Here is a 17,824-nt window from a genome sequence, read left to right as displayed (position 1 = left end):
AGCTAGTGTTACAGTATGCTATATGTCAGAGAGCTGGTGTTACAGGATGCTATATGTCAGATATCTGTTTGTTACAGCATGCTATATGCCAGATATCTGTTTGTTACAGCATGCTATATGCCAGATATCTGTTTGTTACAGCATGCTACTGTTGGAGCGGCTGATGATATCCAGTGACGAGTTTAAGGTTGACGTATGTGGGGAGTGTGGTCTTCTGGGGTATTCCGGCTGGTGTCAGTACTGCAAGTCCTCACGCCACGTATCAACGCTCAAGATCCCCTACGCATGTAAACTACTGTTCCAGGAGCTGCAGTCCATGAACATTGCTCCCAGACTTTCACTGAAACGTTACAACCAAGTATAGCATACACTGTGCTGGTTACAAGTATGAGGATGGTATGTTGTGTCCCTCAGTGATTAATGTACTTGATCAGGATATCAAGTCTCTCCCTTATATAAATTACATCGACTTCACCGTACTTACAGTCACCAAGATAGCCTGAGTTTTACTGGGTACAGGTGTAGAGGTCTACCATACGTATAGGGAAGGCCCGGGTACAGGTGTAGAGGAGGGTTAGACGTATAGGGAAGGCGACCACTCCTGTGACAACGACTGTATGTGTGTTGTTTGTGTTCCAGGAAATGACTTTTTCACCTGAGTATATGGAATCATGTGTAATGCCCATTAAATGTGTGTGAATGGTTTGTGAGGTTTGGATGAGCTACCATGCGTTACTGTAAGATATTTACGGTGTGTGTAAGGTGATCTGCTTGACTAGTGACAGAGGGATGGGAATGAGAGATTGGAGATATATCATATGACAAATAAATATGCTGTTGACCACGTTTGCTCCGGGGTTATATGTTGATACAGCACTTTTATCATCTTACACGTTTTACACTGTGAAGTTTCCACTTTGACAGATGGTAATATTATAGACACTTATTTTCTTACATAAAATCATATGGTTCAAACAGGAGGTAGTTAAATAGAAATATTGAGGCTTTGGCACCTTAACAACGTAGTGATCATGACTAGAACTCATATAAGTATGTACATATATGCTCCAACCTGTTATTATACTCCATCGAGTTGTTAAACTGCTGTGTTTAGACCAGTGAAGGAGAAATTTTACGAACAAATAATGGCCAGTAATTGCATACATCTTTTCTGTGTAATCTAATCATTAAGATTAACCACGTGTGATACCCTACTGGTGTTTTTCGGTTTTCGGGGGGTGGGGTTGGGTAGAAATCGTAGGTAGATGGCTGTATTCAGTAATACTTTGCAAACATCAGGAAAGAGTCGCACTAAAATACAGAGATGAATTATCAGACGTTTGTGTTCAAAATGTTCGGCGATGTGTGGGGACTTTGTTGGGAGTATGGGCATATAGAGAGCTTGTAAATCGTTTGTTTACATACACGGTTGTTAAGGTGGACGTGTTTCCAAAGCTGTCCATACACATCGCCGAATATTCTGAAATACAGCCCATGCAACTGATCGCCAGTCACACACAGAATGCAATCTCACAGACGACACATCACGTGACCAGTTCTAGATGTGAAATATAACACACTTGCTCATAGTCTAATTCGTTACCTATGCTATAGGAAGTACTGGAAATCAACAGCCTAATGAGTATATCGTAGATAACTACCAGAGTGAAGCCTAATTGGCACTAGGAATAGAAACACGAGCGCTTGCCGACTAGCAAGCTCATCCACCTTAGTAGCTAGATAAACAGCTATATACAACTTCGGCGTTACAATAGGGTGGCAATAGCACCGAAGAACAAAGCAGACTTTATGGAGGCAAGATGGATGGATACGAATAAATTCAACACAAAATTGACGTTGCCGACCTAACCATGCCCATATAGCAGGTCAGACTCGGTGTGAATGTCACCGCGGGAATACATAGTCTTTTGGGTAGTTCACAAAGGGCAATTTCCAGAATGAAGTGAAAAAGGGACAATATGTCCGTGGCCGAAAGACTCGTCATATTAACAGAAAAAACGAAATTATTGTTGAAATCATCGCCGCCACAATAAACGCCATATTTGAAACAGCCAAACCCCTAACGCTTGTTCAGCTACACGAAGAAGCAAATGCAGGAGGTTTTGAAGATTAAAGATAATGCATGGATGACGGGTATCATCGATGAACGATTGTAAGATAATTTATTACGCCATTGTCACTATTCTGGTAACATCACTTTGATTCGACTTGAACAATATTAAAGAACAAGTATATAAATCTCTAGTGCGACCATCTTTAGAATATGCTAGTTGTGTGTGGGATCCTTACCAAAAAGGTGATATAAACAAGCTTGGTATGGTACAGCGTAGAGCTGCAAGACTTGTCACTAACCGCTACCATAACAACCTCTAAACTGGCCCAGCCTCGCTGATAGACGTAAGGACGCCCGTCTTACTATGATGTATAAAATATCACACAATAAAATTACCATCAATAAAGACCTCCACGTAACACCACAGTTACGACAATCCAGACAATCCGATCATCTCTCCTATCAGATTCCTCACTATAAAGATGACTGTCGTAAATTCTCTTTCTTTCCTAGAACTACCCCAGAGGGGAATGAATTGCCTCCTGACCTGGTAACTACAGAATCCTTCGACACCTATTAAACCAAAAACTCGCTCTCAAAATCATTAGTATTTCATACACACGACTACACTTCATTTTTAGCCATGCACACACTCTCACGACCCTACATTGACATAATCTTCAATATGATGAAGTAGGTCGATTGTTTGGTAGACGTAGTCGTAGAAGTATCAGTCGGATGTCATAGTTGAAGAAAAAGACGCTTACACACCCGGAACTCTTGTTCTTTTACAAGGGTTTGAGTGCAAGACTTTCACGTCAATTTGAAATTTGCAGGATTCTCTTGTTTGATATTTATTGATATTAAATGCATTTGTACTCGTTATCAGAAACTTTACTTGACAAGAATATGAAATACAGAGCACAAGTCTGGGAATAGCTTGAGTTTATATAAGTTGTACATGTACTTCGCGAATGACCATACCATCAGAATTGGAAGACAACACTTTGACATCAATAAGTGATTTACTAGGACCTCCAATATCTGTTAAACACTATAATGTACGTACAATAAAAGTTTAAATTACTGGAAATACAGCCTGTTTATCTGAGGGAAAACAACGGTTAGTGATTAATCGAGCGCCATCAGTGGTCGAACATTGAACGCTGGGTTCCTCGGGGAGCGATTTGGACTCGCGTCTGTTTTTTTATATTTATCAAAGACCTGCAGTAGAACGAGCTACTACGTCACAGGAAGCCGAGGTAGACTAGGTGGTCTTACATAGGGTTTAACACGCTTTACTGGAAACGACATTCTTATTAGAATACCGACACGTGTACATATATGCTTATGAGTACGATCTTGCTCACTTAATGAGCATCAATATGGTTCTGTTTAATCTGAACGACTGCTGTTCAGATTGTTTGGTGCTACCAAAAATGGAATACTCGATCTTAATTTATAAGAAACTAGGATAACTTTGTAGGGAGGGACTGTTACAGGTCACTATTCCTAGTTCCAGGCTATGGTAGATATTCAAGCCTAATAACACGTTTCGAAGCACGAAGTTGGACGCTCTACTACTGCTATCTGATATTTTCTAAGAACTTGTGAACCCAACTAAGATGGTATATTGAAATAGTTGGGGAGCTTCCAAACCGATCGGAGAGATTTGTCGTCGCCATAGCCTTCGCTATAATTGCTATGCTGATGACACACAAATTTACATGGTCATCAAACCACAGGACAGTTCGGATACAATTTCAGAAAATCTGGAAGCTTGAAAATATTTTTATAATAAAAAAAAATATAATAAAATCATGTCTACTGTATTGATTTATCCGCAACAATCCCATGAAAGTTGGCACACTATCTTAGATATTTCTCTGAACCAAGACGAATGGGGAAAAATTCACTCATGTCCTTTTTACGAGACAAAAGACTCGAAATTACAAAGTTTACAATACAGATTCATTCACAGAATCTTTTTCACAAATTCCATGCTACTGAAGTGAAAACTATTAGAACATGAAGAATGAAGCTTTTGTAGTGGAGAATCAGAAACAATATATCACCTTTTTGGGGGTTGTACACATAGTCAATCGCTCTGGACATGTTTTATTAACTCGGTTTTACAAAAGTATGATATTGTTTTAGAAAAAAAAAATGCTACTTTCCTTTTCGGCATCATTGACAATGTTCAACTGACGGGTTTAAACATATGCATATTACTGATTAAAATATATATATCTTTAATGCGACAATACCACAAAATCCCTGACTGGGAAAGTTGTAAAATATTTATAAAAAAATATAGAAATTTATACCTTTATTCTGTCTACATCATGTCTCAAAATGCAGCGAACAAGACCCGGCAAAAATGGGGAAAGTATCAAGCTTCTAGAATGAACTACTAGTACTTAACTACTCGTTTATATTGTATTTCTTCTCCAGGAACCTTTCTAAACATGTAATGCACTTACGTGACTGACGCAATAAAAAAATGTCAAAGACAAAAAAATAATCTGGAAGCTTGTCTGACAGGTATCAGCATCTGGATGAACGCCAACATGCTTAAGCTTAATATGGAAAAGACAAAACTAATCGTCCTTTCCCCAAAGTGTCAGCAAGCAATGGCTCTCCAGCTCAAGGTCGGTGCCAGAACTATTGAGACTGTCCCAGCTGTTCAAAATCTAGGGTTATACTTTGATAATTCACTAAACATGGAGAAACAAGTGAACATTATTGTAAAATCCTGTTAGTTTCCGATCGTCCCAGGAGCGGTCATCCGCGTGTAACGACCGCACGACAAGACAGGGCGATTTGATTGTCGCACTTGCGCAACAGATTCAAGACTGCTGTAGAGACTGCGTCGCATACCTTAGGAACTCATGGCAGACCCATTAGTCCTCAAACTGCCAGGAACCGCTTGCGTGCCGAGAGAATCATTGCGCGCCAACCTTATATCAGGCCACCTCTGACACCACGGAGGCGGCAAGTTGTGTCTTGACTGGATGCGCAGACATGGCCCGAATAGGTTTTTTTTTTAATTGTTTTTTCATTAACTTATAACCAGAACAAGAAAGTATAGGCTTCAGCACAAAATGCATGTTTGCGCATGAGAACGGGTTCATGAAAACAGGCCCAGATTTCTGATCGTCGGGTTCAGACATTGTAAACAAATATGGCAGACGACAGGCAAAAAGCTCGGTTTGCGAGTGTCAATGATGACGAATCAATTCTGATTGACAAAGATGTCAAAAAACAAAACAGCGTGCAACAAAAAATCTGTTAGGGTTTTACGAGAGACCATGTATGTGAAAATGGTCTTGAAAGAGACTCAGCTAAAAAACTTGAGCAGATTGATAACAAAGCACTGCATGGTAAAAGCATCTAAAATTGTTTCAGAAATAAATCAATTACAATCACCTTTTGTTTTTTCAAATAGTGCCTTTGTGTAAAATTAAAGTGGGAGATTGTCAACCTCAGAAACGAGATATTGTTATTGTTATTATTAGCCGAATGCCGAGGCTGTGTGGCATCGTCTGTCTGTGGCCCGAGGCCGACAAACCCTTTATTAACCTACAAAGGTTAGTAATTGTAAATTCTCCCAACTCGTGTATTGTCTCCTCAATCGCTTCTCTTTCTTTGTTGCTTACATTTATAACATTTGATTGGTGGGTATACTGGTTTCGAAATAGTTTGTACATTAATCTATAGGATAATTAAGTGTAGCAATTCAGCATTATTAACCTCGCTAGATAAAACGTTTGTAATTACATTGTGAGAAGAATATGCTTATTTGGCCGTTTAACAATACTCTGCAATAACAGGGACCTGGTAATTTGTTACAACTTTACACGTGTATTTGGACCTGAACTAAGGTGTTCAGAGTAATTTTACATGTTTTAGGGGTTTAAATCGACTTTCGGGGAAAATGACACCCCCAATGATGAAGGTATTAGGGGTGTCAGTTTTACCGAAAGTCGATCTAAACCCCTAAAACGTGTAAACTTACTCTGAACATCTTAGTTCAGGTCCAAATATAGCTGTAACAAATTATCAGGTCCCTGTGTCTGTAATGAGACGTTGGCAGAGGTGTAAGTGTAAGGAACGACAACTCTGATAGTCAGTACATGTTTGCTGAAGTTTTCATTATGAGTGTTCCAAATAACTATACAACACAAAGAAGTACAATAGTCAACTATATAATCTTCATGAAGGATCGGATAACATTGAGAGTTGTCGAAATAGACGATGTCGTTAAATTTCGGCAGGTGATTCAGGCAAGCTTCTAATGGCACTGGTCGACATCTGTGAAGTATATCATACGTAAATCCAGATATACATCATTTAACGGATCTACACGTTCAACATAATCACAACACACATTGAATGAAAGTCAACATTCATAGTATCAAGGATAAATTGTCTCAGATGATAAAAATGGTCTAACATTCAAATCTAGTGCAATGAAGTCTAACATGGTGGCCGGATAATAAAAAACACATCAAAAACTTCACATTTTGCTAGCTTTTGTAAGTGACTTAATCTGCTGAAAACCCGATGTTCACAGATCTAATGTGGTGCTGTATATAAGTACGATATATCCGGGTTGAGCGTCATTATACATTCAAATATCAGCACAGTCCACCCAGGCACAACGGATAGCCTGTGGGTCGGCGATATTCAGATACTCATTGCCAAATGAGATGGACGGCTTGGCGTCCGGAAAGAGCTTCCTCTCCAGAGCCTCCAGCTTGGCCATGAAGGCCGGGATAATGTCAACACACGGCCGCTGGTTCTTAACCAAGTTGAAGGCCTGCCGCAGGAGAAGGTTCTCCTGGCTCATCATGTACTGGATCGCGGCGGCGGCTGCACGGGACTTACCATGGTAGCTGAACACAAGCACGCGCTTCCCGCGATGTCTAGCAGCAACGATAAACTTGTTGATCTCGGGGAAATAGGCCTCAATATCCTCCGTGTCTCTGTCCTCTACCTGAATGATAAGCCGAGATCGGAAATGCTGGTTCTCCTTGGGGCATATACAGGGGCAATGAAGCTTCTTTGAGGAGGGCACATCTGCAGCTGCGCAGTTACTAATGTCGAGTACACAGTCAATTTTAAGCCGACAAAGTAACGGTTCATTATAGGCCGCCTCCACACTCCCTATAAACAAATGGTCCAGAAGCTGCGATACGAAATCGTTCCGGTACATCCTGGACTGCAGGTGCTCCGACAGACTGCTACTACTGCTATGAACCAGAGCAAGCTTAGAGTTGGGCGGAACGTCCGAATAGCTTCGTGTGAGGGTTTGTTTTACCGCGCCCAATTGTGGAATTCTATGTAGGCTCTGGGCACTCCTACTCTTACTCCGCGTTAGACGTGGTTTGGCTGCCTTGTTTGCTTCAGTACCACAGGACTGACAGTCGATCGACTTGTCCACCGAATGGGTAAAAGAAGTTGTAAATAATATGTCAGTTTTGTTAAATATATTCGTCTGTGGAATGGATGTATCTGTTGTGTTGTCAGGTATGGACAAATATTGCACTTCAGTGAAGTTCTCCTTCTCAGTTATAGATTCACTACCCTCTTTAGCGACTAGCTTTTGGCACGACGTACTTCCGTTTAGGTTTCTCCTGTTGGCTTTGAAAGAGCTGATGATATTAAGCGGAATGAGATGTCTCTGAACAAGGTCTGCAATCTTAGTTCTAGGCTGTGCAGGGGATGTAGCGGGCTTGGCCTCTGTTGAGTTCTTTTTAAAGAAGAGGTCTTTGAGTGAAGCAGACTTTTGTATTTTTGGTTGTAACTTCCGAGAAATCAGTGAACTACTAGGAGAGGAAGATGTGCCAGCTGCGACAAGATTGGTCGAAGGAGTTGCTGGAAGAAGTGCTTTGATTGGACGTACTACATGGTCGTTATAGCGATGCGTCTCAGTAGACATTCTATTACATCTGCAAAGAAAAGAAAATATCAAACATTAACAAACATGTGGATTATAGATCATGAAACACTTGATCAATTGAAAGATTAATATACATGTTGACAGTTTGCTGGAGACTCAGGAAACTTGACGAGACCCAAGTCTGGCGTAAAGCTAACGTTTCTACAACGTCACAAAACTCCTTAAGTATTTCTCAAGCATATCATACACACTGACATCGATCAGACCCTCCACTAACAATGCCATACGTCAACTTGGTTTTGCTTCAAATTTAGTATGCCTTTTTATAATATATGTATTTATAATATGTATTATTATTGAACAAGTTTCATAGGAATCTGACCATATTGTATTAAGTTATTATGCAAACCAATCAGAGTATTATGCCAATTGATTACGCATGGAGTTTGCTCAGCTCCGAACTTAACATTAGTCTTAGTATATTGTACATGCTTAGCGTATTTCAAAATTTTATAATCGAATGTCTTTCACATCCCCATGAAAACCAAAGTGTGGGCGCATGGGCGAATGAATGAACTGACAGACGCACTCAAAACGCGCCACGTCAACACTTTTGATAGGCGTATATACATTTTGCAATATAAATCGCGGCAAAAATAGCGGTCTCCATGATCACTACCTTTGCTTAGTATTCTCCGTTCACAAGTTTCTTTGAATTCATTCTCTAGAAAAAAGAAACCACTAAAAATTGAAGTACATTTTTCATTGTCACGCTCAACATTAACTTACAAGAAATCGTTAGTTTCAAGGTTTTAGTATTTTTTATCGGACCTTTTGTTTAAGATTATCATAAAATGAAATTTTAGAAAACCATCTTGGACCAAGAAATAGTTATTTTAGTGAATTTGTATCGACCTAACCCAACAGTGATGATTTCCTCAGTGATCAATCAGAGATGTGTTTACCCTTTCGGACTGAGTAATAGCGCGTGAGAAAGCGGTGTCAGGCGCCCCGGGGCCGAGCAGTTCTTTACTAATTACATATTGATTCGCCACAACCAAATCATCTCCACTTGAACAGCTTTACACGTATGTCGAGTTAAACACATGACACGAAGAACATCTGTGGGAATTTATACATGGCCATATAAACCTAAAGCAAAAACTCAACACTGAGACCGATAACGAAATCAGCCAGTTGTCATATTCTTATAGATATTAAAGTGTCATACGAGCAAAAATAAGTATTGTGAAAATGGTCAGTATCGACACTAGGACACAGATTATTGATGGTCTGTATCGTAACTAAGACACAGATTAACGATGGTTTGTATCATCACTAGGACACAGATTATCGATGGTCGGTATCGACACTAGGAGACAGATTATCGATGGTTGGTATCATCACTAGGACACACGTTATCGATGGTCTGTATCGTCACTAGGACACAGATTAACGACGGTTTGTATCGTTACTAGGACACAGATTAACGACGGTTTGTATCGTCCCTAGGACATAGATTAACGATGGTTTGTATCATCACTAGGACACAGATTAACGACGGTTTGTATCGTCAGTAGGACATAGATTAACGACGGTTTGTATCGTCACTAGTATCATCACTAGGACTCAGATTATCGCCGGTTTGTATCATCACTAGGACACAGATTAACGACGGTTTGTATCATCACTAGGACTCAGATTAACGACGGTTTGTATCATCACTAGGACTCAGATTATCGACGGTTTGTATCATCACTAGGACACAGATTAACGACGGTTTGTATCGTCACTAGGACTCAGATTATCGACGGTTTGTATCATCACTAGGACATAGATTATCGACGGTTTGGATCGTCACTAGGACACAGATTAACGATGGTCTGTATCGTCACTAGGACACTAATTAACGACGGTTTGTATCGTCACTAGGACCCAGATTAACGACGGTTTGTATCATCACTAGGACATAGATTAACGACGGTTTGTATTGTCACTAGGACATAGATTATCGACGGTTTGGATCGTCACTAGGACACAGATTAACGACGGGTTGTATCGTCACTAGGACACAGATTAACGACGGGTTGTATCGTCACTAGGACACAGATTAAAGACGGTTTGTATCGTCACTAGGACACAGATTATCGACGGTTGTATCGTCACTAGGACACAGATTAACGCCGGTTTGTATCGTCACTAGGACACAGATTAAAGACGGTTTGTATCATCACTAGGACATAGATTATCGACGGTTTGGATCGTCACTAGGACACAGATTAACGATGGTCTGTATCGTCACTAGGACACTAATTAACGACGGTTTGTATCGTCACTAGGACTCAGATTATCGACGGTTTGTATCATCACGAGGACACAGATTAACGACGGTTTGTATCGTCAGTAGGACACAGATTAACGACGGTTTGTATTTTGTATCGTCACTAGGACATAGATTATCAACGGTTTGTATCGTCACTAGGACACAGATTATCGACGTTTTGTATCATCACTAGGACACAGATTAACGACGGTTTGTATTGTCACTAGGACATAGATTATCGACGGTTTGAATCATCACTAGGACATAGATTATCGACGGTTTGGATCGTCACTAGGACACAGATTAACGACGGGTTGTATCGTCACTAGGACACAGATTAACGCCGGTTTGTATCGTCACTAGGACACAGATTAACGCCGGTTTGTATCGTCACTAGGACACAGATTAAAGACGGTTTGTATCGTCACTAGGACACAGATTAAGGACGGTTTGTATCATCACAAGGAAATAGATTATCGACGGTTGTATCGTCACTAGGACACAGATTAAAGACGGTTTGTATCATCACTAGGACATAGATTATCGACGGTTGTATCGTCACTAGGACACAGATTAAAGACGGTTTGTATCATCACTAGGACATAGATTAACGACGGTTTGTATCATCACTGGGACATAGATTATCGACGGTTGTATCGTCACTAGGACATAGATTAACGATGGTTTGTATCATCACTAGGAAACAGATTAACACATAGATTAACGACGGTTTGTATCGTCACTAGTTTGTATCATCACTAGGACACAGATTAACGACGGTTTGTATCATCACTTGGACATAGATTATCGACGTTTGTATCGTCACTAGGACACAGATTAAAGACGGTTTGTATCGTCACTAGGACACAGATTAAAGACGGTTTGTATCATCACTAGGACATAGATTATCGACGGTTGTATCGTAACTAGGACATAGATTAACGACGGTTTGTATCGTCACTAGGAAACAGATTAACGACGGTTTGTATCGTCACTAGTATCATCACTAGGACTCAGATTATCGACGGTTTGTATCATCACTAGGACATAGATTATCGACGGTTTGTATCGTCACTAGCACATAGATTAACGACGGTTTGTATCGTCACTAGGCCACAGATTAACGATGGTCTGTATCGTCACTAGGACAAAGATTCACGACGGTTTGTATCGTCACTAGGACACACTAGGACTCAGATTATCGACGGTTTGTATCATCACTAGGACTCAGAGGTTTGTATCGTCACTAGGACACAGATTATCGATGGTTTGTATCGTCACTAGGACATAGATTATGGACGGTTTGTATCGTCAATAGGACTCAGATTAACGACGGTTTGTATCATAGATTAACGACGGTTTGTATCATCACTAGGACATAGATTATCGACGGTTTGTATCATCACTTGGACATAGATTATCGACGGTTGTATCGTCACTAGGACACAGATTAAAGACGGTTTGTATCATCACTAGGACATAGATTATCGACGGTTGTATCGTCACTAGGGCATAGATTAACGAGGGTTTGTATCGTCACTAGGACACAGATTAACGACGGTTTGTATCGTCACTAGGACATAGATTAACGACGGTTTGTATCGTCACTAGGACATAGATTAACGATGGTTTGTATCATCACTAGGAAACAGATTAACGACGGTTTGTATCGTCACTAGGACACAGATTAACGATGGTCTGTATCGTCACTAGTCACTAGGACATAGATTATCGACGGTTGTATCGTCCCTAGGACATAGATTATCGACGGTTGTATCGCCACTAGGACATAGATTAACGACGGTTTGTATCGTCACTAGGACTCAGATTATCGATGGTCTGTATCGTCACTAGGACACAGAATATTGATGGTCTGTATCGACACTAGGACACAGATTAACGACGGTTGGTATCGTCACTAGGACACAGATTAAAGACGGTTTGTATCGTCACTAGGACACAGATTAGCGACGGTCGGTATCGACACTAGGACACAGATTAACGACGGGTTGTATCGTCACTAGTATCATCACTAGGACTCAGATTATCGACGGTTTGTATCATCACTTGGACATAGATTATCGACGGTTGTATCGCCACTAGGACATAGATTAACGACGGTTTGTATCGTCACTACGACACAGATTAACGACGGTTTGTATCGTAACTAGGACACAGATTAACGACGGTTTGTATCGGCACTAGGACACAGATTAACGCCGGTTTGTATCGTCACTAGGACACAGATTATCGACGGGTGTATCCTTCCTAGGACATAGATTATCGACGGTTGTATCGTCACTAGGACATAGATTATTGATGGTCGGTATCGACACTAAGAGACAGATTATCGATGGTTGGTATCATCACTAGGACACAGATTATCGATGGTTGGTATCGACACTAGGAGACAGATTATCGATGGTCAGTATCGACACTAGGACACAGATTATCGATGGTTGGTATCGACACTAGGACACAGAATATTGATGGTCTGTATCGTCACTAGGACACAGAATATTGATGGTCTGTATCGTCACTAGGACACAGATTAGCGACGGTCGGTATCGACACTAGGACACAGAATATTGATGGTCTGTATCGACACTAGGACACAGATTAACGACGGTTTGTATCATCACTAGGACACAGATTATCAACGGTTTGTATCATCACTAGGACACAGATTATCGACGGTTTGTATCATCACTAGGACACATATTATCGACGGTTTGTATCATCACTAGGACACTGATTATTGACGGTTTGTATCATCATTAGGACACAGATTAACGATGGTTTGTATCATCACTAGGACACAGATTATTGACGGTTTGTATCATCACTAGGACTCAGATTAACGACGGTCGGTATCGACACTTGGAGACTGAATATTGATGGTCTGTATCGTCACTAGGACACAGATTAACGACGGTCTGTATCGTCACTAGGACACAGATTAACGACGGTCGGTATCGACACTTGGAGACTGAATATTGATGGTCTGTATCGTCACTAGGACACAGATTAACGACGGTCGGTATCGACACTAGGACACAGATTAACGACGGTCGGTATCGACAATTGGAGACTGAATATTGATGGTCTGTATCGTCACTAGGACACAGATTAACGACGGTTTGTATCATCATTAGGACACAGATTATCGACGGTTTGTATCGTCACTAGGACTCAGATTAACGACGGTTTGTATCATCACTAGGACACAGATTAACGACGGTTTGTATAGTCACTAGGACTCAGATTAACGACGGTTTGTATCATCACTAGGACTCAGATCAACGACGGTTTGTATCATCACTAGGACTCAGATTAACGACGGTCAGTATCGTCACTAGGAGACAGAATATTGATGGTCGGTATCGACACTAGGACTCAGATTAACGACGGTTTGTATCATCACTAGGACTCAGATTAACGACGGTCAGTATCGTCACTAGGAGACTGAATATTGATGGTCTGTATCGTCACTAGGACTCAGATTTACGACGGTTTGTATCGTCACTAGGACTCAGATTAACGACGGTTTGTATCGTCACTAGGACTCAGATTATCGATGGTCTGTATCGTCACTAGGACTCAGATTAACGACGGTTTGTATCATCACTAGGAAACAGATTAACGACGGTCGGTATCGACACTAGCTAGGACACAGAATATTGATGGTCTGTATCGTCACTAGGACTCAGATTAACGACGGTTTGTATCGTCACTAAGACTCAGATTAACGACACTTTGTATCGTCACTAGGACACAGATTAACGACGGTTTGTATCGTCACTAGGACTCAGATTAACGACGGTTTGTATAGTCACTAGGAGTCAGATTAACAACGGTTTGTATCGTCACTAGGAAACAGATTATTGACGGTTTGTATCATCACTAGGACACAGATTAACGACGGTCGGTATCGACACTAGGACACAGATTAACGACGGTTTGTATCGTCACTAGGACTCAGATTAACGACGGTTTGTATCATCACTAGGACTCAGATTAACGACGGTTTGTATCGTCACTAGGAAACAGATTATTGACGGTTTGTATCATCACTAGGACACAGATTATTGACGGTTTGTATCATCACTAGGACACAGATTATTGCCGGTTTGTATCATCACTAGGACACAGATTATCGATGGTCGGTATCGACACTAGGACACAGATTATCGACGGTTTGTATCATCACTAGGAAACAGATTAACGACGGTCGGTATTGACACTAGGACACAGATTATTGACGGTTTGTATCGTCACTAGGACTCAGATTAACGACGGTTTGTATTGTTACTAGGAAACAGATTATTGACGGTATGTATCATCACTAGGACACAGATTATTGACGGTTTGTATCATCACTAGGAAACAGATTAACGACTGTTTGTATCATCACTAGGAAACAGATTAACGACTGTTTGTATCATCACTAGGAAACAGATTAACGACGGTCGGTATTGACACTAGGACAGATGGTCTGTATCGTCACTAGGACACAGATTAGCGACGGTCGGTATCGACACTAGGACAGATTATTGATGGTCTGTATGGCACTAGGAGACAGAATATTGATGATCGGTATCGTCACTAGGACACAGATTATCGACGGTTGTATCGTCACTAGGACACAGATTAACGACGGTTTGTCTCATCACTAGGATGGTCTGTATCGTCACTAGGACACAGAATATTGATGGTCTGTATCGTCACTAGGACACAGAATATTGATGGTCTGTATCGTCACTAGGACTCAATTATCGACGGTTTGTATCATCACTAGGACACAGATTCACTAGGACACAGATTATCGACGGTTTGTATCATCACCAGGACACATATTATCGACGGTTTGTATCATGTATCGTCACTAGGACACAGATTAACGACGGTCGGTATCGACACTAGGAGACAGAATATTGATGATCGGTATCGTCACTAGGAGATAGAATATCGATGATCGGTATCGTCTCTAGGAGACAGAATATTGATGATCTGTATCGTCACTAGGACACAGATTATCGATGGTTTGTATCAACACTAGGACACAGATTAAATACGGTCGGTATCGACACAAGGAGACAGATTATCGATGGTCGGTATCGTCACTAGGACACAGAATATTGATGATCTGTATCGTCACTAGGAGACAGATTATTGATGGTCTGTATCGACACTAGGACACAGAATATGTATGGTCGGTATCGTCACTAGGAGTCAGAATATCGATGGTCTGTATCGTCACTAGGAGACAGAATATTGATGGTCTGTATCGTCACTAGGACACAGAATATTGATGATCGGTATCGTCACTAGGACACAGATTATTGACGGTTTGTATCATCACTAGGAAACAGATTAACGACGGTTTGTATCATCACTAGGAAACAGATTAACGACGGTCGGTATTGACACTAGGACACAGATGATTGACGGTTTGTATCGTCACTAGGACTCAGATTAACGACGGTTTGCATTGTTACTAGGAAACAGATTATTGACGGTTTGTATCATCACTAGGACATAGATTATCGACGGTTTGTATCATCACTAGGAAACAGATTAACCACGGTTTGTATCATCACTAGGAAACAGATTAACGACGGTTTGTATAATCACTAGGACACAGATTAACGATGGTTTGTATCGTCACTAGGACACAGATTATCGACGGTTTGTATCACCACTAGGAAACAGATTAACGACGGTTTGTATAGTCACTAGGAGACAGATTAACGACTCGTCACTAGGACACAGATTATCGACGGTTTGTATCATCACTAGGAAACAGATTACCGACGGTCGGTATTGCCACTAGGACACAGATTATTGAAGTAGGACACAGATTAACGACGGTTTGTATAATCACTAGGACACAGATTAACGATGGTTTGTATCGTCACTAGGACACAGAATAACGACGGATTGTATCGTCACTAAGAATCAGATTAACGACACTTTGTATCGTCACTAGGACACAGATTATCGATGGTTTGTATCAACACTAGGACACAGATTAGTATCGTCACTAGGACTCAGATTTACGACGTATCGTCATTAGGCCACAGATTAACGACGGTTTGTATAATCACTAGGACACAGATTAACGACGGGTTGTATCGTCACTAGGACTCAGATTTACGACGTATCGTCATTAGGCCACAGATTAACGACGGTTTGTATAGTCACTAGGAGACAGAATATTGATGGCCTGTATCGTCACTAGGACTCAGATTAACGACGGATTGTATCGTCACTAAGAATCAGATTAACGACACTTTGTATCGTCACTAGGAAACAGATTATTGACGGTATGTATCATCACTAGGACACAGAGTATTGACGGTTTGTATCATCACTAGGAAACAGATTACCGACGGTCGGTATTGCCACTAGGACACAGATTATTGATGGTCTGTATCGACACTAGGACACAGAATATGTATGGTCGGTATCGTCACTAGGAGTCAGAATATCGATGGTCTGTATCGTCACTAGCTCAGATTAACGACGGTTTGTATAGTCACTAGGAGACAGAATATTGATGGTCTGTATCGTCACTAGGAGACAGAATATTGATGATCGGTATCGTCTCTAGGAGACAGATTAACGACGGGCGGTATCGACACTAGGACAGATTATTGATGGGCTGTATCGCACTAGGAGGCAGAATATTGATGATCGGTATCACAAGGACAGAATATCGACGGGTTGTATCGTCACTAGGACTCAGATTAACGACGGATTGTATCGTCACTAAGAATCAGATTAACGACACTTTGTATCGTCACTAGGACACAGATTAACGATGGTTTGTATCGTCACTAGGACACAGAATATTGATGATCGGTATCACAAGGACAGAATATCGACGGGTTGTATCGTCACTAGGAGACAGATTATTGATGGTCTGTATCGCACTAGGAGACAGAATATTGATGATCGGTATCGTCACTAGGAGATAGACTATCGATTATCGGTATCGTCACTAGGAGACAGAATATTGATGGTCTGTATCGTCACTAGGACACAAATTATCGATGGTTTGTATCAACACTAGGACACAGATTAAATACGGTCGATATCGACACAAGGAGACAGATTATCGATGGTCGGTATCGTCACTAGGACACAGATTATTGATGGTCTGTATCGTCACTAGGAGACAGATTATTGATGGTCTGTATCGTCACTAGGACACAGAATATTGATGATCGGTATCGTCACTAGGACACAGAATATCGATGGTCTGTATCGTCACTAGGAGACAGAATAATGATGATCGGTATCGTCACTAGGAGACAATCTATCGATGTTCTGTATCTTCATTAGGACACAGATAATCGATGTTATAACTGTGTTATCGTAGTACCAGGACGTACAGACTCATCAGCAACAATAAAGTAGTACCAGGACGTACAGACTCATCACCAACAATAAAGTAGTACCAGGCCGTACATACTCGTCACCAACATTAAAGTAGTACCAGGCCGTACAAACTCATCCG

At 41.0% G+C, this 17,824-nt stretch overlaps 2 protein-coding genes across 5 annotated transcripts in view; one reads left to right on the top strand and one right to left on the bottom strand.

Annotated features, from left to right (window-relative positions):
- The window catches only part of LOC110460950 (DNA-directed RNA polymerase III subunit RPC2-like), a gene marked incomplete at its 5' end in the record, with an annotated part of 30,074 nt that extends 29,230 nt beyond the window's left edge, over positions 1 to 844 (top strand). Inside the window, one exon of the mRNA XM_021514181.1 lies at positions 142 to 844. Coding sequence (XP_021369856.1) covers positions 142 to 364 — 223 coding nt within the window. The remainder of the gene's footprint in view (positions 1 to 141) is intronic.
- Positions 845 to 6,186: 5,342 nt separating this feature from the next.
- The window catches only part of LOC110460948 (MAP kinase phosphatase with leucine-rich repeats protein 2-like), a 52,969-nt gene continuing 41,331 nt past the window's right edge, over positions 6,187 to 17,824 (bottom strand). For all 4 annotated transcript variants that reach the window (XM_021514177.1, XM_021514175.1, XM_021514178.1 and 1 more), the window contains exon 2: positions 6,187 to 8,028. In XM_021514177.1, coding sequence (XP_021369852.1) covers positions 6,708 to 8,018 — 1,311 coding nt within the window. In that variant the 5' untranslated portion in view covers positions 8,019 to 8,028 and the 3' untranslated portion in view covers positions 6,187 to 6,707. The remainder of the gene's footprint in view (positions 8,029 to 17,824) is intronic.

This window comes from Mizuhopecten yessoensis, unplaced genomic scaffold, assembly GCF_002113885.1.
Source record: "Mizuhopecten yessoensis strain PY_sf001 unplaced genomic scaffold, ASM211388v2 scaffold10525, whole genome shotgun sequence".
NCBI lineage: Eukaryota > Metazoa > Mollusca > Bivalvia > Pectinida > Pectinidae > Mizuhopecten > Mizuhopecten yessoensis.
Note: the sequence above shows the minus strand (reverse complement) of the source record. Positions and strands in the feature narration are given on the sequence as shown.